Here is a 20,772-nt window from a genome sequence, read left to right as displayed (position 1 = left end):
ATAAAATGGAGAGATTTCACTAACACGCCACCTAGGAAGGAACGCTAAATGGCGCTCTTGTGGTCTGCAATATAGAACTTTCTTTAGCTGAGTAACTGGTATCTGATAGTCCAAGGCGTCGACTATTGCGTTTTCTCTTGTTTTTAAGCCCGTTACTGTTAGATTGAAAGGGAATATTAGATTCGTCGAAAGGCATGTAACAGGTAGAAGGAAGCGTTTCCGACCCGGCCGAGTCGATCTAGCCATGTCCGTCTGTCTGTCCGTCTGTATGAACGCTGACGTCTCGGAAACTATAAAATCTTAAGGGAGTGCGGATAAAGCTGTTGCATTTTTCACTAACACACCTTGCCTAGAACACCACCTAGCACAAACTATCTCCTTCTTCTTCTATAGCGCCACCAGCCTATAGCGCCACACAGCTTATAGCGCCCCTAGCGGCTTGGTGACGTATTAGGAAAAACAGCTGATTTGCTGCATGTGGGGCGCAAACTCGATTGAATGGCAAAATATCGATTGTTATTTCTATATAACTTTTTAATGACTGGTCCGATTTCAATATTGATGGGAACAAATTCTCGTTTACATTTGTATATATTATTAAAAAATGTGGGCGCTAGACGTTAGGGTCTAAGGTTTTAGCATTATAGTCGTTTCTGGGCGTTAGAGTGGGCGTGGCACCCTGCTGAATCAAACTTGCGCTGCGCAGAAAGTCCAAGGATCTACATGCCAAGTCCCAAAATTCTAATTCTTATAGTTTTCGAGATCTCAGCGTTCATACGGACATGGCTTCATCGACTCGGCTAGTGATCCTGATCAAGCATTTACAAGTATATACTTTATGGGGTCGAAACGACTTACTGAACCAATTTCATGATCTCTAGATGCTGCAACTAATTACTAAAATCAAAAACATGTAGCAAAATCCAACATTTCAGTGAAGTTCATTCAGGTGCTTTTGTGGGCATGACATACTTCAAATGGCATTCTTATCCTACTGCATTTCTCTATAGCGATGCAAATAACGATTTAAGCTTTCTAGCACAGCAGAAATAGATAAGATACCACAATAAAATTATAAAATATGTTCTTTAAACCAGGAACTGGCATCAAATGCAATTAAACTCATAGATTTTTTTTTCAATTTAAGGCCCTAATCCGCCTTTGGTGTGATATTTAAATTAAGATACATGAGCCACTTACATATATAAGTACAGCATGGGTTCATCTTACTATATTTTATAACCGGACAATAATGGATTAGGGATAGTCTTAACAATACATTTAACTAAAGCGAGAAGGGTTTTCTGATCTGTATGGGGAGTTTAGTCGAGGGTGTCCATATATATACGCCTCCGAAAATGAATCTGACTTCTCACTTCGTCGACCTGTAGAATAGTTTCGCGAATTAAACGAATTGAATATGAAAACAAAATAGAAGAAACGGACTCACCACTAAGTCTTTCGGCCTGATGCAACAAATGGGGAGAACTGCCCAGCTTGGACACCGATTTGTTTTGGAATACTGTAATTAAATATTTTAAAAGTCCTTTTAATATTTTTTGGTAAGCAGAATTATTAGTAGTATTTCTATCATTAACTTAAATATGTAATTCAAAGGTCGCTTAATTATGATTGCTGTGTGGACGTTGTTAATTTCGAAATTGTCCAGAAGATTTGTTTTAGGCTTTTTTAAAAAGCTAACTAACTACATACCCTAACATTTACCCTTTTCCCATCTAACCCAATTAACTTATTCCGATTAAGCCGATCATGTCACGTCGCACACTGGGGTAAGCGACACCTAATTTACGAATAATTCAGCAGACCTAAAATTTGAACATATTCATTTTGTATTTTTTACTTGATCAATAAATCAGTCTCTGATTATCTTTCTTTCCATTCATACGCGTTTCTCCTTGGCTGTGGATTTTTATACGTGCTCTGAATGCAACGCTGAAGTCACAGCTCCACAGCCTCGCGGTTTTGAGGCGGTTCTCTGTTCCTTGCTTTGTCACCGTAAATTTCACATAATATGCCTAACCTATCGTAATGTGGCAGTGTGACAGTTGTGTTGTGAGTAATGACTCACACTCTATTATTGGAGAAGTTATGGAGCAACTTCGTGCCTTTAAGTGTCTCTACAAGGAAATAAATTCAAAGTTTTTGACGGCTTTTTCCACTTTGGTTCCTGATATTTCCAATGTCAGCGTAAGAAAGTGGTTAATCCATTCGCTTGAGCTTCGTTGGGTTTCTGTCAAGTGGACGCCGCAGACCCGATACCCTCCGCACCGGTTCCTGCTACAACCAAAAACCATAAGAAGCATCATAGGAACAAAAGGCACATAGGTGGTCAGGTCGCTAGCTGTGATCAACTCGAAGTTGTGCCGAGCATTACATTTTTGCATATTGGCAGATTCACAGCACACGTTAAATCGGAGTCGGTATGTGAATTTGATGCGAACAAGCTAGGCGTTGATACAGCCAGCATAATTTTCAAGCCATTAGTTAAAAAAGGGGCTAGATGGCTCTAAATTGAAATTCGTGAATTTTGGCTTGGAATACCCAAGTGACACCTTCAGTCCGTTTATAGTGATGAATTCTGGCCCAATCAAATCAAAGTCAGTCAGGGATAGGCAGATTGTTGATGGACATGTTTCCAAAATTCCTCATCTTGCTTTGTTCTCGCAATATTAGCCGCCGCAAATTCCGCCAGCTGCTTGTTGCTTTCGCTTATGCTCTGGACTCTTGCCGCTTTTAGTACACTCTTTGTAGTTAGGCACTTTTCACCAATAAACGAAAAACAACATAAGCTGGAAATTTCGTTGTCCGCTTTGTGCGAACTTCTCCGAACGCCAGTGACTTTTTCGACAACTCACGCGTTAACACTTCCCCATAATGTTTGTCGGAAGCTCCTTGTCTGGAACCAATCAAATTTTTGGTACGGCGTTCTAGGAGATAATGGCTTAACATCATGCGGACTGGAGTTACTTCCCTTCAATAAAGCGCTTTCTCAGGATTTAGCACTTGGCGCACCCTCCCCGGGTTAAAAGAGGTAGCTTTCAAATTACAAAGCTGATGATATTGGAAGGGCGCCAATTTATGAACTGGACGACGATAAGTTGCTTTGATAGACCACCTTTGTCTGGAATAGCTGCGACCACACGAGCCAGAGCCCACTGCTGGGGCGGAGTGTTGTCTTCATGGACGATTACCAGCTGACCCTCCTGAATGTTTGGGAAGCCCTTTGTCCACTCTCCACGCGCCTGGAGTTTGTGTATGTAGTCGTGCTGCAAAACATTCCAAAAGCGCTGCTTGGTGTAGGTAATCCGTTGGAACCTATCGACGTACTTCCTTTTGGGGATCACCCTTGGAATGGTACAGGTGCTCTTTGGGAACGCTGGCTAATGAATTTTTTAATTAACAGGTGTGCTGGGGTAACTGCCGTGATGTCGTTGAGATCGTCAGATGCCGGTGAAATTGGCATGGAATTCAGCATTGCTTTGACATCGACGAAAATTGTTTGAAGCCCTTCGAAGGTCAAATTCGCCTCTGATTTTTACAATATTCTTTAAGTCTAATTAAGGCTAAGTCTCGTAGCTGCGCTGCTCGCAGGCGGCGGCAGAGAGACGACTATGTACCTATATACTTATGTATAAAGGAATGTACTTATATATATTGCTATGCGCTCTCGAGTGGAGGCGCGAGGGGTATGCATATGCTGTCCGTTCGTTGCAATTATGCCGACGCTAGCACTTTCTGTGTGCGGGCTAAGCCATAGCGATCGGTTCATATTTCGGCCACTTAGGGTTTATGATCGGGACTTTAAAATATGTAAACACTGCAACAAAGTGTTACAGTGCTTACCCTTTAAGTACTTTCGGTACAGTGGGTATTCAATGTATGTGCATACTACATCTCCCTCCTTTTGAAAAATAACGTAATATAATGAAGTTATTTTTATAGTAAAAATTTTTAATTAATACACTTTTTTTTTATTATTTTTTTTTGTATTTTGTTATTGGAATCAAAGAAAATGAAATTATTAAGAGAATATGTGTATTTATTTATCTATGTATGTGTGTCTTTGTATGGCCATACTAAGTGCAATTTATGAAATAAAGATTTTTAATCTATCCTTATGAACTGTTTGTTTCTTTTGTTTATTATTTGTTATATACGGACCTGTATATTTAGGATCTAACTTATGACCTGTCTCGTTTTTTAATAAAACTTGGTCACCTACTGATATATCTATATCCCTTGCTTTATGATCGTATAGTAGTTTATTTCTATTCTTATTTGCTTCTAACATAACTCTAGCTCTTTTATAGGCTATTTCTAATCTATACTTACTCTCCTTAGCATAGTCATCTATATTATATAGTGCTTCTACACTATCTATGCTATTAAAATGTTTTGGTAAATTACTTGTTTTACTGAATACTAGCTCATATGGACAATAAGTATGTGCCATAGAGGGGGTCGTGTTGAAACAAAAGACAAAATATTGAAGCCATACGTCCCAATCAGTTTTATCAACCGATATGTAAGATCGAATGTACTCATTGAAAGTTCTATGACTTCTTTCTATTGTTCCAACTGTCTGGTGGTGGTGTGCTGTGGATGTAATATTTTCAATATTTAAATATTTGCACAAATCGTCTATAATTGAATTCTTATATTCTGTTCCCATGTCCGTAATGAACGTCTTCATTGGACCGTACTTCAGGATAAAAGATTCAAATATTGCTTTAGCGACAGTATTAGCATTTTTATTCGGAACAGGTATGGCAACTAAATACTTAGTTAAATCACATATTAAAGCGACTGCATACTCATTGCCATTTTCTGATTTTGGTAGTGGACCAATAGTGTCCACTATCACTCTGTCGAAAGCATTTATTGGTGTGTCAGTAATTGATAAAGGGGTCTTTGTGTGTTTAGTTATTTTGGCTTTCTGGCATTTTTGACATTTTCTTACGTACTCAGTTATATCTTTAGACATATTTTTCCAGTAATAGTGTCTTTTTACTTTGGCCAAAGTTTTTGATATGCCAGTATGACCTCCTTGAATTGGATCGTCATGAAATGTAGACAAAATTGCTTCTTTTTCTTTTAAATTTGTTATTTGGGTCACCGGGTTGAGTAGCGCTACTCTTAATGTTTTCAAGATTTTATTGCCCATTAATTTGAAATTATCTATTGAAGTATGTTCAAAGATATTTTCCCACGGTGCCACTTTGAGTTGGCTGATTTTATGTATACCGGCTTGCATTTCAAGCCTTTGAAAAAATTGATCTAAGTCAATAACTCCATTAGTATATAAATCGCTGACATCATATCTTGCAGTAATTTTTTTGCCTTGTTTAAATAAACATAACGTATTTTTTATCTGCAAGGTCACTACTTTACGTACTTCATCATTGTTTATGACGTCGTATACGTTGGGCTTAGAAGCTTTATTTAAGGATTGCATAGGCAATTCTTGTTCTTGATTTTCCGCGCGGAATTTTTGTCTATTTTGATATCTAGTAGTGACTTTCAATATATTTCCAGTTATATTATGTAGATCTTTGATGGTTATCCTTGATAACGCATCGGCTACATAATTATCTTTTCCCTTTAAGTATTCGACTGTAAAGTCGTATTCTTCTAGTTCGAGCCTTATACGTGTCAGTTTAGAACTGGGATTGATCATTGAGAAAAGGTATGTTAAAGGTCTATGGTCTGTTTTTATTAAGAAATGTTTTCCATATATATATGGTCTAAAATGTAATATCGCCCAATGAATTGCAGCTAATTCCTGCTCAGTAGTACATTTGTTACTTTCACCTTTTGTAAATGCTCTTGATGCGTATGCAATGGGAAGTTGGAGACCAATGTGGTTTTGAGTTAAAACCGCTCCACATGCTTGCTTACTTGCATCTGTTATTATACAGAATTCTTTAGTGAAATCTGGATATTGTAGCAATGTAGGTTCCATAAGTTTTGTTTTTAAATATTGAAATGCATTTTCACACTCATCCGTCCATTTAAAAGGAACATTCTTTTTACATAATCTTGTTATGTGCCGTGAATAGTCGGCGAAATTTTTTATAAAACGTCTATAATAGTTACAGAATGCTACGAAACGTCTAGCACTGTCCGCGTCGTGCGGAACTGGGTAGTTCATAATGACATCGTATTTCTTGTCATCTGGAAGTATTCCTTTATCAGTGCATTTATGACCTAGAAAAGTCACTTCATGCATAAAAAATGAACATTTTTCTGGATGTAACTTTAGGTTGTATTTCCTACATTTCTCAAAAACATCTGTTAAGTTCTTAAGCATATGTTTTTCGGAACAACCAATTACAATTAAGTCATCCATATAAAGGAATGCTTGAGAAGGTTCTAGACCAGAGAACGCAATAGTCATCATTCTCTGAAACGAATTAGGAGCTATTTTTAATCCGAAGGGTAATCGCGTGAAGCGATATGAGCCGTTGCTCGTTGAAAAAGACGTTATATCTCTTGAACCTTTTTCTAGTTCAATTTGATGGAATCCTGACATTAAGTCAAGACATGAAAAGTATTTAGCTCGACCTAGTTGATCTAAAATATCATCAATTCTAGGTAATGGGAATTTATCAGAAAGTAATTTTTTATTAATTTGGCGGTAGTCAATTACTAATCGCCATTTCTTTACATTTGACCCGGGGGATGATTTCTTAGGAACAAGTAACAATGGGCTATTATATTCGGATACTGACGGTTCGACAATCCCGTCAGAGATTAATTTTCCTACTTGCTTTTGTATTTCGTTCACCTGACTATGTGGGCTTCGATAGTTCTTTATATAGACTGGTTCATCATCTTTTAGTCTCAGTCTTTGTTTATAAAAATTATTTGTGGTTATTGATTCGGTTTCCAATCCGAATATATCGCTATACTGGGTGCATAAGCTAGAAAGCTGTGACTTGAACTGTGTAGGGAAGTTTTTTGAAAGTTGTGATAGTACTGATTTTTTTCTATTGTCTGGATTTGTGTTGACTACATCGTAGTTCGAAAGTGGTTCATATGTTAGGTTATCTGTACTGACTACTTGGTCGGTATTTGTTGTGTTTATTAGCATTATGAAGGCATTATTGGATGTTGCTATGGTATTTGCAACGTAAATACCATACTGAATTTCCTGATTTGGAATTAATACACTGTCTTCTTTTGAATTAAGTTCAATTTTCCGAATAACTTGGGATCTTGCTGGCAGAAGTATTGAATTATTGCCAGCACTATGAGCTATTGGTACATTAATTGGAAATTTTAAATTATTGGGTCTAATTATAAGCCAATCTTCAGATGGCTTGAAGTCTAATTGACAGTTGTATTTTTTAATAAAGTCGATGCCTAATATTCCATCGCATGGAATAGGGAAATGTGAATTTACGATATGAAAATCGTGTGGAATTATGTATTTAGTTGTCTGTATCTCTATAGAAACTATACCTTGGGATTTAGTTATTTCGTTACTTATGCCTTTTATGTCTATGATGTAACCATCTTGGATGTTTTGGAAGTTATCCGAAGTTTCTTTTAAAATGGAAATGTCTGCACCTGTGTCTATTAAAAAGATAAGTTCTTTTCCAGTAGCTACATTGAAAAATGAAATGAATATATTTTGGCTGAGATTAATAGTGTGAACTCTGACTTCTTTTATTGTTGAGTATTTAAAGGGCTTTGGGAGTTTTCCGATGTGTTTTGGTTAGTATTTTGGGTAATTCTGACATTGCTTTGGTTATTGCCATTGTGGCCTCGGTTCGAGTTACTACCACCTCTATAGTTTCCTCTATATTGGCCTCGTCCTCCATTGTTATTTTGGTAATTGTTGTTATAGTTATTGTTGTTGTAGTTATTGTGATTACCACGATAATTACCTCTATAATTTCCACGGCCGCGATTTGAGCCGCGCTGTGGATAGTTCTTGAAATATAGGACGGTGTTTGACTGTCCAGTTGCTTCAGTGCAACTATTGACAAATTTGGAAACGGCATCGTTCATAGTACTAAAGGTGCCAGCTTGCATGATAAGTTTTACCTTATCGATTGTGCAATTTTTAGTCATTGCTTTGACTGCATGCTGCGTGGAATAACTTCTGGCTAGCTCTAAAGATAAACCATCTGATATATATGCACCTTCTAAGGCTTTCGTCATCTGCTCAATTTCTTGTGTGTATTGGTTAGCAGTTTTATTGCGCTGCTGTAAGTTCATAAGCTTCGCTGATAATACTTCAACAGTTTCGCCATTGACGTTGCCTCTTAGTCTGGAAATCACTTCAGTAATTGTTGTTTCATTACCGATTAGATTTCTGGCGACACCTTTTAGCTTTGTTTTAATTATGGAAAAAGCTAATTCTTCGTGCTCGCCTTTTATTGATTCTATTATTTGTAAAGCATCAATGAAACTTGTTAAATTTTCAGCCTTACCGTCAAAAACTGGTATAAGCTTGGATGCTGTATTAATAAAGTCAATATTTGATTGTGCCATTGTGATAGAGTTACTTATTTTGTTTTCTATTACACTTGAAGTATCTGAATCTGTTGAATTGTCCAGATCAGTATATACCGCCGGAATAGTAAGATTATTTAAATCTTCATCTTCTATTTTGAGGTTTACTTCGGGAAGCTCTTCTGATTCCGATTCGTTCGTTTCTGTTGATTCCGGGTCAGGTGCAGTGTCAACTTCTATTGGAGTGTTTAGAACGGTTGGTACCGATAATTCTAAACTGAACTTTTGTTTAACAAATATTAAATTAGATCGTAGTCGTATCAAAAGTTTCGATACCTGTGACCAATGATTTTGAGATAATCTTTCCCTGTGATCATGTATTAGCATTCGCGCTTCATTAAAGCACTCTACTAATATTTCAACATGCTTCCTAACCGTGTTCTTTTGGATAGGTCTATTCTGGGTTAGTGACTTGTGTGATCTGTCAAAATTAGTTTTAATGTTTGCTAATTCCTCGTACAATTTGTTCCATTCCATGCCTTTAGTTTAGCCATACTTTGTAAGAAGAATATATTGAAATATTTTTATATATTTTTTTTTATTTCATTTTCTTAGATTTTAGGTGCTAACATTTATGTGTAATCACTGTTGTTTGTGCTGTTTTTTTTATTATTTATTTGTTTTGCTGCTTATATTTTATCCAGGTCATTTCCCTGGCTCATATACCTTTTTCTCAGACATTTATTATGCATCTTGTAAATTTTGTAAAAGAAAGTGGTGCACATGATAACAACAATGATTATCAAGAGTATATGTACCCAATATAGATTGATGTTGCTAGATTCTACCTTATTGATGACATTGGCAGTGGAATCCACTGTTTTTATGTCCAAAGTCATTTTGGTGGGTTTTGCATATACTTGTATTTTATGTGTATAAAGTGTTTAATTAAAATTATTATGATCTTCTATTGAAAATTTACTTATCGCATTACTGCGCATTTAAATTAACAAACTTCCTACCTAGTTTTTTGCGCATTTAAATTAACAAACTTCCTACCTAGTTTTTTGCATAGCTTTACGGGCTACACGTCTAATCGGGCAGAAAAAGTTCCGCTCAATTTTACAAAATATTATATTATATAAAAAAAATATGCATCGTAGTGCAATCAAAAAAATTATGCAACGCAGTGCATGGGTAAAAAAAAAAATTTGTTTTCAGCTTAGTTGGATTCTTTTTCTTCCTTCTACGTCAGCTGGTCGTCGCCAGTTTGGCTACGCTGACGTTCCTTCGAAGGCGCAGGTGGCGGTCGTGCCTCCCACGCTTGATAACTGCTGCAGCTGTCCTGGGCCTATTGGCTCAGGCGGTATCGGCGCTGGTCTTCGCACTGGTCTTCGGCTTCATGCATGCGGAATTGCATGCCGCGAGTTGAGAGGTCCGGGGCAGTCGGTCGGGCAGACTTGTGGTTGTTTCGGCAGTGGCTTGGGAATATTTGGTTTCGTTATTAGTTTTTTATTTATAACTTGTATTTGATTTTCTGAGTGAGTTGTGACTTGTGGCACTCTATTTTGGAGGGTTTCCCTTAAAAATTCAAGCTCGTTGTAAAGTTTTTGCGCTGTACTCCATGCGGGCGGTGTTGGTTGAGCAAATAACAGCCATTTTAGGCGGGCTATTCTTTTGTTAATTTTATTCTTCTGACCTCCACGTACCATCACGCACACTCTACTCACTCAGACGGGTTATTTTTTAGTATATCCTCCATGTATTATCTTCCTGATCCGCTGCTCCTTGTGACTCTAGTCACGGTCGCCATGAAATATGATTGTTTCAGTTTGTATTTGTATTTTTATTTAGTTTTATTTTTGGGTTTATTTGGAGCAGCAATGGTGCCGCTCCAACGATCGAAGAGTCTCTGATTTTTACAATATTCTTTAAGTCTAATTAAGGCTAAGTCTCGTAGCTGCGCTGCTCGCAGGCGGCGGCAGAGAGACGGCTATGTACCTATATACTTATGTATAAAGGAATGTACTTATATATATTGCTATGCGCTCTCGAGTGGAGGCGCGAGGGGTATGCATATGCTGTCCGTTCGTTGCAATTATGCCGACGCTAGCACTTTCTGTGTGCGGGCTAAGCCATAGCGATCGGTTCATATTTCGGCCACTTAGGGGACTTTAAAATATGTAAACACTGCAACAAAGTGTTACAGTGCTTACCCTTTAAGTACTTTCGGTACAGTGGGTATTCAATGTATGTGCATACTACAGCGCTATGTTTTTCAGTGCCAGCATTTTCGCAGACTTTACGGCAGCCTCCCACAGGCCGCCGAAATGAGGAGCTCTAGGAGGGATACAAGAAAATTCCAAGCCTCTTTGCTACGAATTTAGGTTTGAAATTCTGCAAATTTTGTGGTTGCACCGGTGACATTGGTTGCGTTATGCCTCTACGAGCGTCGAATCTTATGATGCAAAGCAGAAGCGCATTGGTTGAAAGCTCCGATATGAGTTCGATATGAACTGCCCTTAATGTGAAACAGACGAAAATGGCACAGTACGTTTTGTACGGGGCCTTGCTCCTGATTCTACATGAGACGAAGAATGGGCCTCAGAAGTCAACGCCTGAAACTAGAAACGGTCGACCTCCTTGCAACCGATTTGCGGGCAGGTCTTCCATAACCTGTTTCAGCAAAGGAGGCTTGAAATGGAAGCACGTTATGCACCTTCGAACAACTCGTCGGACCAGTGAGCATGCGTTTATATCCAAAGTTTTTTGCGAAAAAGTGAGATCAGAAGCTTGGGTCAAGCGTGAAGATTGGTTCTATGTACAAACTACAAATCAAGCCTGGTGAATGGATGTGTCCCGGGTAATAAGGCCGGAAGTTTGGCGTCGAATGGTATGTCAGCCTGTGCCAACCTACCACCCGCTCTCATCACACACACTTGAACGCCGTTGTAAACCGAATTTGTAAGAATGGCGTGAGTCGTTAAAAACATGGCTTCAGATCCAGGTTTCCTTTCAGAGATAAGATTTTGGATGCGTATGCTTCTGAATTCTGAATTTTCGAAACGATTTTCCAGAAAGTCAGATTCAATTAGGCTGCACCCAAAAGGAGTATGTTATCAACTTGTATGGATGGGTCTGGCTTGACCTTACTTACGCTGAGGTACATGTATGAAACAATGCGAAGTACTCTGATGTACGACGAACAGTTACAGATGAGGTCTCTCAAGATTCAGTTTGTTTCTGTTAGATCTACTGTTTTGCAGAGTAGTGTAGGTTGATTACATTCGATTATTGGTGATGGAATCTTAATATGTTGACGCGGCCAGTTTTCTGATAATGCAGCAAAAAATGGTGGTTCTGAGAACCAGATGTTTGAGATCATATCCATGGTGCGTCAACCGCGTGAGACAATGTCCACTGGATTTTTAGCCGATGGGACTTATTGCCAAGTAACCGCCTCTGAGCTCTGTTGTAGTTCAGAGACTCTATTACCAATAAAGCATTCCAATCTTTATGGGTACATCTTAATCCACTGAAGCCCGGTTGTTGAGTCGGTCCAAAAGTACGTGCGCGTACAATACGAACCCAGAGCTGTGGCTAATTTTTTCCACGTCCGATTAAGCAGTACTACAGCGCACAACTCGAGCTTGGGTATTTATATGGATTTAGTCTGTGCGACATTAGACCTTTGAGTCTCCGTCCGTATGTAGATACAACACCCAAAGCTCGTTTGGATGTGTCTAAAACTCCATGGAACTCGGATTTCTTTAAGTGAATCGTGTGGACAAACCGTGGAATTTCCAATAGAGTTAAATTTCTAAAATCTTCCAGAAGTTCCCCCAGCGCGCCTTCAGTTTCTCGTCGATGGGCGTGTCCCAGTCAAGGCCTTGTATCGAAACACCCTGTAATAAAATAAAATCTTGCAGCGTATGACTGGACTTATGGAACCCAGAAGGTAAAACAAGATGGCTACTACTAATAGGATAAATCGGCGCATAGTTTTGAGATCTTTGTCCTTTGAACTAATTAGAAATACGTCTCCAATAGGTTGACACCCAATCCCGAGAGACTTTGTAACACATTTTACCTCTAAGTTAATAAAAACTTCTTCTTTAGTGCTTGGAGTGATTTGAGATGAGTTGCTTTTGAGCTTAGTTAATGCTTGGCTACTGGTTGAACGATGTCATCCTTCTTGATCCGCAATTCCTTAATCTCGTCTGCTTCCGTTAGTAGATCATCTACAAGTCGCTACGAAGAGTTTCCGCACCTGGTCAAATTGGCCTTTATAGAGGTCAGCGATGTGATGAAATGCACGTATGGCACGATACGCTGCTGCTGACGTCCCATTTGTGTGTCTGAATTTCTTCGTCTTTGTCGGGTCTCCATTAAATCCGCTGAAAGCGCTGTTGGCGCTGACGCGTCAAATACGACCGGAAGTTTTGTCGAAAGACTTTCTGGTCGCAATGATGCGGAATGTAGTAATGCGGTTGGCTCTCATCTACATTTTTGCCAACCGACATATATTCCAGGGATTCATACTCCTTTCAGAACAGAACATATGCTGCCTTGAGTGGCGCGTCTCGATCTAGTCGGCTCTCCAGTGACTTAAGTCTGGTTAGTGCATTCCTGTTCTAGTGTCAAAGTCTATCAGGACTCGTCTTAAATGGCAACCTGACCTGTATTTGAGTAACTAACTCCTGGAAAGGTAGTTGGTGTATGTTGGCTGACTTTGCGATTATTCTTTAATTGTGAGTGCTGTGAGTGCCTGATGAAGTGCGTCTGCCTGCCCTGTGAGATGACACTAAAGAATCTCACCCGAACTGAAGTGACCGCCAACAATTCAGACGTACGCTGTTTTAAGTAGCGATGGTTTTTCGTCGTCAAGCATGATCTTTCCTTTTCGAATCTCTCCTTCTGTATTATTCAGGACATTAATTTTTTTTTACCTAAAAAACTGTGGATCTGCTAAGACAATATCCGAATATGTCCCAGCGAGATGCATCGTACGAATCCCGAGGTTGTGCAGCACAAATTTTCTTGATTACGGAAAAGGTTGATGATCATTTAAAATCTGATGTGCGAGACTTTAAAGTGGTGGTCACGAGAGATGTGATGGACTACCTGGTGTCTGAGATTTCGCTAACTTCCTGATACAATCGACGTCGCTCTAGCTTTGCCGTTTCCTCTGTGATAAAACTCATCTCCGAGCATGAGTCGAGTAAGGCTCGGAAAAGATGAAGTTGTCCTTGCCTGTCTCTAATTAGGACGAGAGCTGTTGGAATATCGCTTTGCCGATTGAAGCGTGCAAGTAGTGTACTGCTAGCTGTTGTATACGGCTGAGTCATAAACCACTGCCCGTGGGTGAGTTTGTACTTCCTGGTGATAGAAGCTTGTGTAACCTAGTTTAAGCAATTAATGCAAGCGCCTGCAGTTCTGGCGTCGTCATAGCGCTGCTGAATCGACAGCTCGGTAAAGTCCTTGCAGCGAATAACGTAATGCCCGCTTGAGTGGCAGTGTATGCAGGAAACTGTCGTGCTTAATAATGTCATCGAAGCCCGTGAGTGTACGGTATGTTGTACGGTGATCCAGAGCTCGGCGTCCTTTGAAATATAACTCTACGATTGAGAATGGTGCAACAATCATCCCACGTTGCCAATTTCTCATAGTATTGCCTTATATCATACTTTGTTTTAGTTTCGTAGTCGACCTTCGACCGAAGAATGTGAATCATAATGGTAATCATGATCTGTTCCGTAGATCCGATAGAAAGTAATGATCCTCGTATTGCTCATGCATTGTCGATTAGCCCTGGTAATGCTGTGGAGTCACGATGTTTCACCGTTGGCATCGCGAACAAGCTGGATATGTAATATGAAAAGATTAAAACGTAATTGTCATAGCGCACGTTTAGACATTCTAATGCCTTTTTGTAGTTGTCCCACGTAACTTGAATGGATTTAACAACCTCGAGTGCCGAACCAGACAAACAACTTAGAAGGCAATTGAATTTAAATATCGTGGGAGGCTTTGATCGTTATGCACTATGTTCAGGAATGAGCTCTTAAACCGTTTAAATGCTGCATATTTGCAGTCGAAATGTGGTGGCCCGACGGCCATGGAAACATTGAGCATGTCCCGTCCACTTAGGATTCTTTAGCGGCTATAAATCGATCTTCTTGGCCCGCGCACTTATTATAAACGGTATTCAATTTTCGATTTGTGTCTGAATGCTAGATAACTGTCGGTAGTGGCCCTGTAGGATTTGCAGTCTGCACTGATGCACTCCTGCATTCTCCTGGCTTCCGCATAGCTTCACCTTCTCATGAATGTTTGAGATGTGTTTTTCCACAGTATTGCATCCGCGCATAAAACCTGACCTTCTTCGCCGGGGCCCTGCATGGTGAAATCTCAATGTAAATTCTTGTGTTGGCGCTGGAAATCCCTAAGTATCTGAACTGATTACCTTTAATCAAATGAAAACATCAGCGATTGTAATTTTTTCGTTTATTTGAGAAGTAGGTGGATTTATTTGCGTCGCTGAATTTACCCGAAGCACTACTCTGTGCTAATATGCCGACAGGCGCCAACGAGAAACATAAATGTATGTATGTACGTATTTTATTTTGGGTTATTTCGAAGGCACCACAAGCTAGGTATGAGAGAATGCGAATACTTGCGCTTTTCTTAAGTGCCTCAAAAATCGAGTGCCCGGACTTAGGAATTGTTTTCGATTATTAATTTCTGTTTATTGAGCACATCCACGACATTATTCCTAAGGCATATGCAATGCTTTTAATACCTATGAACAAATTACGCTTTAAAAGAGCCCATGTTCAGGTTCTTGCATATATTTAAGAGTATGCCACATAGCATGCGTTTGGATCCAAGTTCGTCTAGGGATGGTAATAACAAGAAAGGAAGCTATACACTTGCAGGTCATTCCCGTAGGAGCATTGTATGTACAGAGCTCATGGAGCAAATTTTTATAAAACTAAAAACTAATTACAGAAATTTTAAGATAATGTCTTATTAACAAATACTGCCCTATATTCTTACCGAAAACGAAATATAATGGTCTAAGTATATTTTGACACTAAATATACGATATTTTCTATGGAAGCTTTATGGAAAAGTCGTCCGATTTTTTTTTAAAATTTTATTTGAGATTCTGAAATTTAAAAAAAATAATATTCCCAAGAGCAGAAGTTAATATATCAAAAAACCACAAAAGTTATCATTTTTTACATTTAGAAAAAAATATTTTTTGATCCCTTCTATGGGAGCTATAGGATACAGTTGTACATGAAATAAAAGTACGACTTTGGGAAGGGTTTATCTCGAATGCCAGATCACGGTCAGACGGAAATGGCTAGATCGACTCGTCTAATGATGCTGATCAAGAATATATGTACTTTATGGGTGTAGAGGGGTACGGGGGTGCGTTCCGGCGGAAACGTCTCTTTCATTATACCGTCTGGAAGGGTATAGAAAGGCCTTGTTAAGATATTTTTATTGGTTAAGTAATTAGTTAAGACCTGTCTGTTGGCGAAATAAATTAATAAATCTTAAAACAAGGGAGAACGCCATATTCCAGTGCCTTGATCAGATACCCGTTACTCAGCTAACCAACTTCAAATAATAAATGTGGAAATTGTAAAAGTGAAAATTTCAAAGAGTGGAGCGGTCAAAATTTATTCCAAAAAATAAGTATTTGGGCGACCTTGCAAAATAAAAATATTTGTGGGCTTGTTTTGGGATCTTTATTGGTGTATCAAGAAGCTCGAGAAAGAAAACTTCTGTTTTACGACTTTCTGAAATCCCAGATACGTGCTATTTGTCGAAAAAAGGTAATTCAATATACTAATCACGCTTCTTTTGCTTAATTTGTCAAAGTACAATAGATTTAAAAAGATTTCCTCAAAATTTGTTTAAACGATTTCCTTTTCAATTTAAAACTATGGGATTTCCTTTTGATATATAAATTACCGTTTAGAAGATATTGACCGAAAAAAAGTTCAACCCGTTTCAGTTTAGTATGAAAAACACTTTTTGCTTACTTGAACGACCAAAGCTATGCAACATTAATTTAATGAGAAAAAAGTATTATCATATATTTTTAGGAAAAAAAAAATTTTGAAATATTTTTCGTCACAAAATGTAATATTATAACTTTTTGAAGTTAAAGGTGCGATTGTCACAACCCCTTACTTCGTTAAGAGGTGTTTTTGTTAGATTAACTAATTATCAGATTTGAACAATTTTCTGCGTACTGGTAGGAATTGACAAGCGGAATAAAATAAAATGTATTCTAAATATAATTTTTTGAAAACGGGGCCGTCACTGTTTTGGGCGTTTTGTATTTTATCTACCTTTCCTCATGCAAACTTTTTCAAAATCTTCAGGGACAGTTGTTTCGGGCTTGTTCAGCCTTGCCCCTTGTATTCTAGCATCAAAACTGTGGACGCCACAGCTTTGGGCGGTTTGTGGGCAGAGAAACATTTTTAGTTCAATTGATAGGTACGAAATTTTTGTTGGATTATGTACTGGTTAACAATTTATTAGCGAAAGATTACAATAGGCGAGAAACGAGCGTATTTAATTTGGAGAACAAGTTCGAACTACTTTACAAGAATAAGACAGCCAAATGCGGGGCACAAGAAAGCAAACCAAGAGAGCGAGATCGAAAGAGATGCTTATTGCGATGCAGCTGATATAAGAGCTTGGATTAAGAGACGTTAATTAACTAATGTGTCTGACCCAACAGGCGGTTTGTGGGCTTTAGAGTATGGCCGTCTCCTGGTAAATTCTGCATTTCGTGCTAGGACTAATATTTTTTTGCACGAAGAAAGCGTTCCATGTACCGCCAATTGCTATCCTAGGTTCTTGTAGTTTCAGTGCTGCATATTTCTCAAATTTCGTTACTCCCAACTACTTAAGTAATTCCAGGGTTGTTCTATTGCAGCGGACATTCCTTCCTCTCATGATGCTGCAGGTTTCCCATAATGTCATCCACATCCTTGTTTTACCCCAAGGTTTAATTGATATTTATTTGAGAGCTATTCTCCTTCTGAAACTGCTGCTTGGTTATTGTAATATAGGTTTTTAAAAAATTGAGCAATTCGGACGAGATACCCCTGTTTGCCAGATTAGAAATAAGTTGTTCCATGATGATTGTATCGAAGGCTGCCTTGTCATCTATGAGTACATATAAAGCTTCCGGCCTTTTTGCCGATATTCACGTGATATCATGTTAGTTCAAATATACAATCAACCGATAAGTATCCTGCTCTAAAACTCATCTAATTCTCACTTAGGAGTTGGTTATGTTTGACAAGCCAAGGCATTTAAGTCATACTAGAGACAAGATTTTCAGAATTTTAGAACGGTATTCTTTTTATAATTTTGTACTTCTTTTGAGTTTCCTTTTTATACCCGTTACTCGTAGAGTAAAAGGGTATACTAGATTCGTCGGAAAGTATGTAACAGGCAGAAGGAAGCGTTTCCGACCCCATAAAGTATATATATTCTTGATCAGGATCACTAGCCGAGTCGATCCAGCCATGTGCGTCTGTCCGTCTGTCCGTCCGGAAGAATCCTGTGATCTCGGGAACTAAAATAAAAAAAACAAGGGAGAACGCTATAGTCGAGTAGCTCGACTATTAAATACCCGTTACTCAGCTTAAGGGACCAAAGGGAAATGGAGATATGCAAGCAGCAAAGCGAGATTTAAATGCGCCACCTACCGGCGGTAGACAGGTTTAAGCGTTATGGGCGTTAGAGTGGGCGTTGACCCAAAAAAAAGTTTACCACGCCCACTATAACGCCCCTAACGCTTAAATCTTTCTACCGCCCACATAACCATATATTGAGATCAGGGGTGGCGCATTTCAGTCTCGCTTTGCATATCTCCATTTCCTTTTTGTCCTTTTAGCTGGGTAAGGGGTATCTGATAGTCCACAGTTTCAAATATTAAAATTTAAAATACTTTTTAATTTATTCCCTTTGTCAATACCTATCGTCACGCCGAAGATTGTTAAAATCTGACCGTCAGCTAATGAGTAATTATTTTTCGACCAGTAGATAAAAGTGAAAAGTGTAAAAAGTATTCAATCCATAATTAAAGTTACATGTAGCTATATTAGTTGCTATTTCCAAGACACATTTTACCACTTGTAATTTACTTCACCGATATGTCGATCACACGTTTCTACTCTTCTAAAAAGATGAGCGAACGAATGAATGCGGTTACCCCACGCACATATGCACCTTTTATAAAACTTGCCTTTGCTGGAGGTTGCTCACCCAAAAAATGATTAATTAGACTTACCCTCGGAGTTGACTTGCGTGACGCCCTGTGCTTCAAAGCAAGACATGTATACTGCAATATATAGAAAGAAAAAAAAGATTAATAAATTTTCGAAAGTATAATAGTTGACTACATATAAATGTATTACCAGCTTAACTCTAGAGTGCATGCAAATTCATGAATGCAAACTTCAGTTATTCACTATTACATAGTTATAGGTCGAACTTATTATCAATTCTGTGCCTTTTACTTTTGACTTGGTTTAACTGCTCGATTCGATTCTCAAAAACGGATTGCCCTGCCTGGAGTTCAATGACAAATAATCATAGCTCGGCTTAAGAGATTTATCCCAAAAACTGATTAAGTGAACTCAAGAGAGTCGGAAATAGGATTTTGCAATTTGTTAATTAAATTTACAAATTTTAATTCGGCCTGAAAATCGTTTTTACGTTAGCGGACTTTAGGGATCGCTTTGGAGGTTTTATGTTTTCGTTAGCGGACTTCTGGGCTCGCTCTGGGACTCTGATGTTTACAATATCCGTTTGATGCGGGGTGTGTGAATTTGATCTGGGTGGGAATATTTTGAAGGCGTAGTTGAAAGAAATAATAACAATAAATTGTACATTATTGAAATCATTATCTGGAATTTGAGACAAATTATTATAAATTACCTTTATTAAGCGTACGGTTTCTGCTATTTATAATAGCTTTATTAGGATGATTTTCCTTAACTACTTGATTTTTATACCTTTGTAGATAGTATTATGATTTCAGTCAGAAGTTTGCAACGCAGTGAAGGACACGTTTCCGACCCCATAAAGTATATATATTCTTGATCAGCATCACTAGACGAGTCGATCTAGCCATGTCCATCTGTCCGTCTTTCCGTCCGTTTCTACGAAAACTAGTCTCTCAGTTTTAAAGCTATCGGGCTGAAACTTTCCCAAGAGTCGTATTTCTTTTGCAGGTAGTATTTAAGTAGGAACCAGTCGGATCGAACAACTATATATTATAGCTTTCATAGGAATAATTGGAAAAAAAAAGTTTTTTTTTAATTATTTCTTTGATGTTTTTTAACATTTAAACTCCTTCTCTTGGAAATAACATTTTTTAATAAGTTCTGAATTTCGAATTTAATTTGATCAAAATCGGACGACTATATCATATAGCTGCCATAAGAACGATCGGAAAATTGGTGGAAAAATATTATGAAACATATTATAGCTTCGGTGTTTTTTGACATATTATCTTTTGTATTTTTAAGAATTTGGAATTTAATTTAAAAATTTTAACTGCAATGGTATACAAACTTCGGCTTGCCGAAGTTAACTTTCTTTCTTGTTATATGAAAAACTAAGCCTGTTTCTTTCACGTGTTTCTTTTCGTAGATTACCTCTCCTACGTGATATTTCGTATTTTGTCTATCTTTATTGTGAAAGTGTAACATTTTCTTTTGAGCTTGTTGCAATAAATGAGGAGTTTGATCATGTTTTGATTTTGACTGCTACATGGCGGCTGAGAGTTTTAACGACTCAGGAAAATTAGACTGCGATAGCCTTTCTCCATTTATTTTGAAAAACTGTATAGGTGTTCTTTGTGAGCCCCTTAAAATGATCTTTAACAAGTCTCTTTCCACTGGCGTATTTGCGCATAGATGGAAACTTGCCACAGTTTCTCCTATATTCAAGTCAGGTTACAAAAATATTGTTTCAAATTATAGGCCAATTGCAAAGCTAAGTAATGTCTCAAAAATGTTCGAACGAATTGTAGCTAAGCTGCTAACTTTTCTTTCTGGTCGGATCATCAGTCCTTACCAACATGGTTTTATGCCTGGAAGGTCAACTACCACTAACTAAATAAAGTATATATATTCTTGATCAGGATCACTAGCCGAGTCGATCTAGCCATGTCCGTCTGTCCGTCTGTCTGTCCGTCCGGATGAACGCTGAGATCTCGGAAACTATGAGAGCTAGGCTATT

At 38.2% G+C, this 20,772-nt stretch overlaps 1 protein-coding gene across 1 annotated transcript in view; it reads right to left on the bottom strand.

The window, feature by feature from the left end:
- Nucleotides 1–1,148: 1,148 nt before the first annotated feature.
- LOC119562453 (nuclear pore membrane glycoprotein 210) overlaps nucleotides 1,149–20,772 on the bottom strand; it is a 586,123-nt gene continuing 566,499 nt past the window's right edge. Inside the window, exons 17-19 of the mRNA XM_037875640.1 lie at nucleotides 18,815–18,865; nucleotides 1,451–1,522; nucleotides 1,149–1,385 (exon numbers count right to left, since the gene is read on the bottom strand). Coding sequence (XP_037731568.1) covers nucleotides 1,282–1,385; nucleotides 1,451–1,522; nucleotides 18,815–18,865 — 227 coding nt within the window. The 3' untranslated portion in view covers nucleotides 1,149–1,281. The remainder of the gene's footprint in view (nucleotides 1,386–1,450; nucleotides 1,523–18,814; nucleotides 18,866–20,772) is intronic.

The sequence above is a fragment of the Drosophila subpulchrella genome, unplaced genomic scaffold, assembly GCF_014743375.2.
Source record: "Drosophila subpulchrella strain 33 F10 #4 breed RU33 unplaced genomic scaffold, RU_Dsub_v1.1 Primary Assembly Seq48, whole genome shotgun sequence".
Lineage (NCBI taxonomy): Eukaryota > Metazoa > Arthropoda > Insecta > Diptera > Drosophilidae > Drosophila > Drosophila subpulchrella.
Note: the sequence above shows the minus strand (reverse complement) of the source record. Positions and strands in the feature narration are given on the sequence as shown.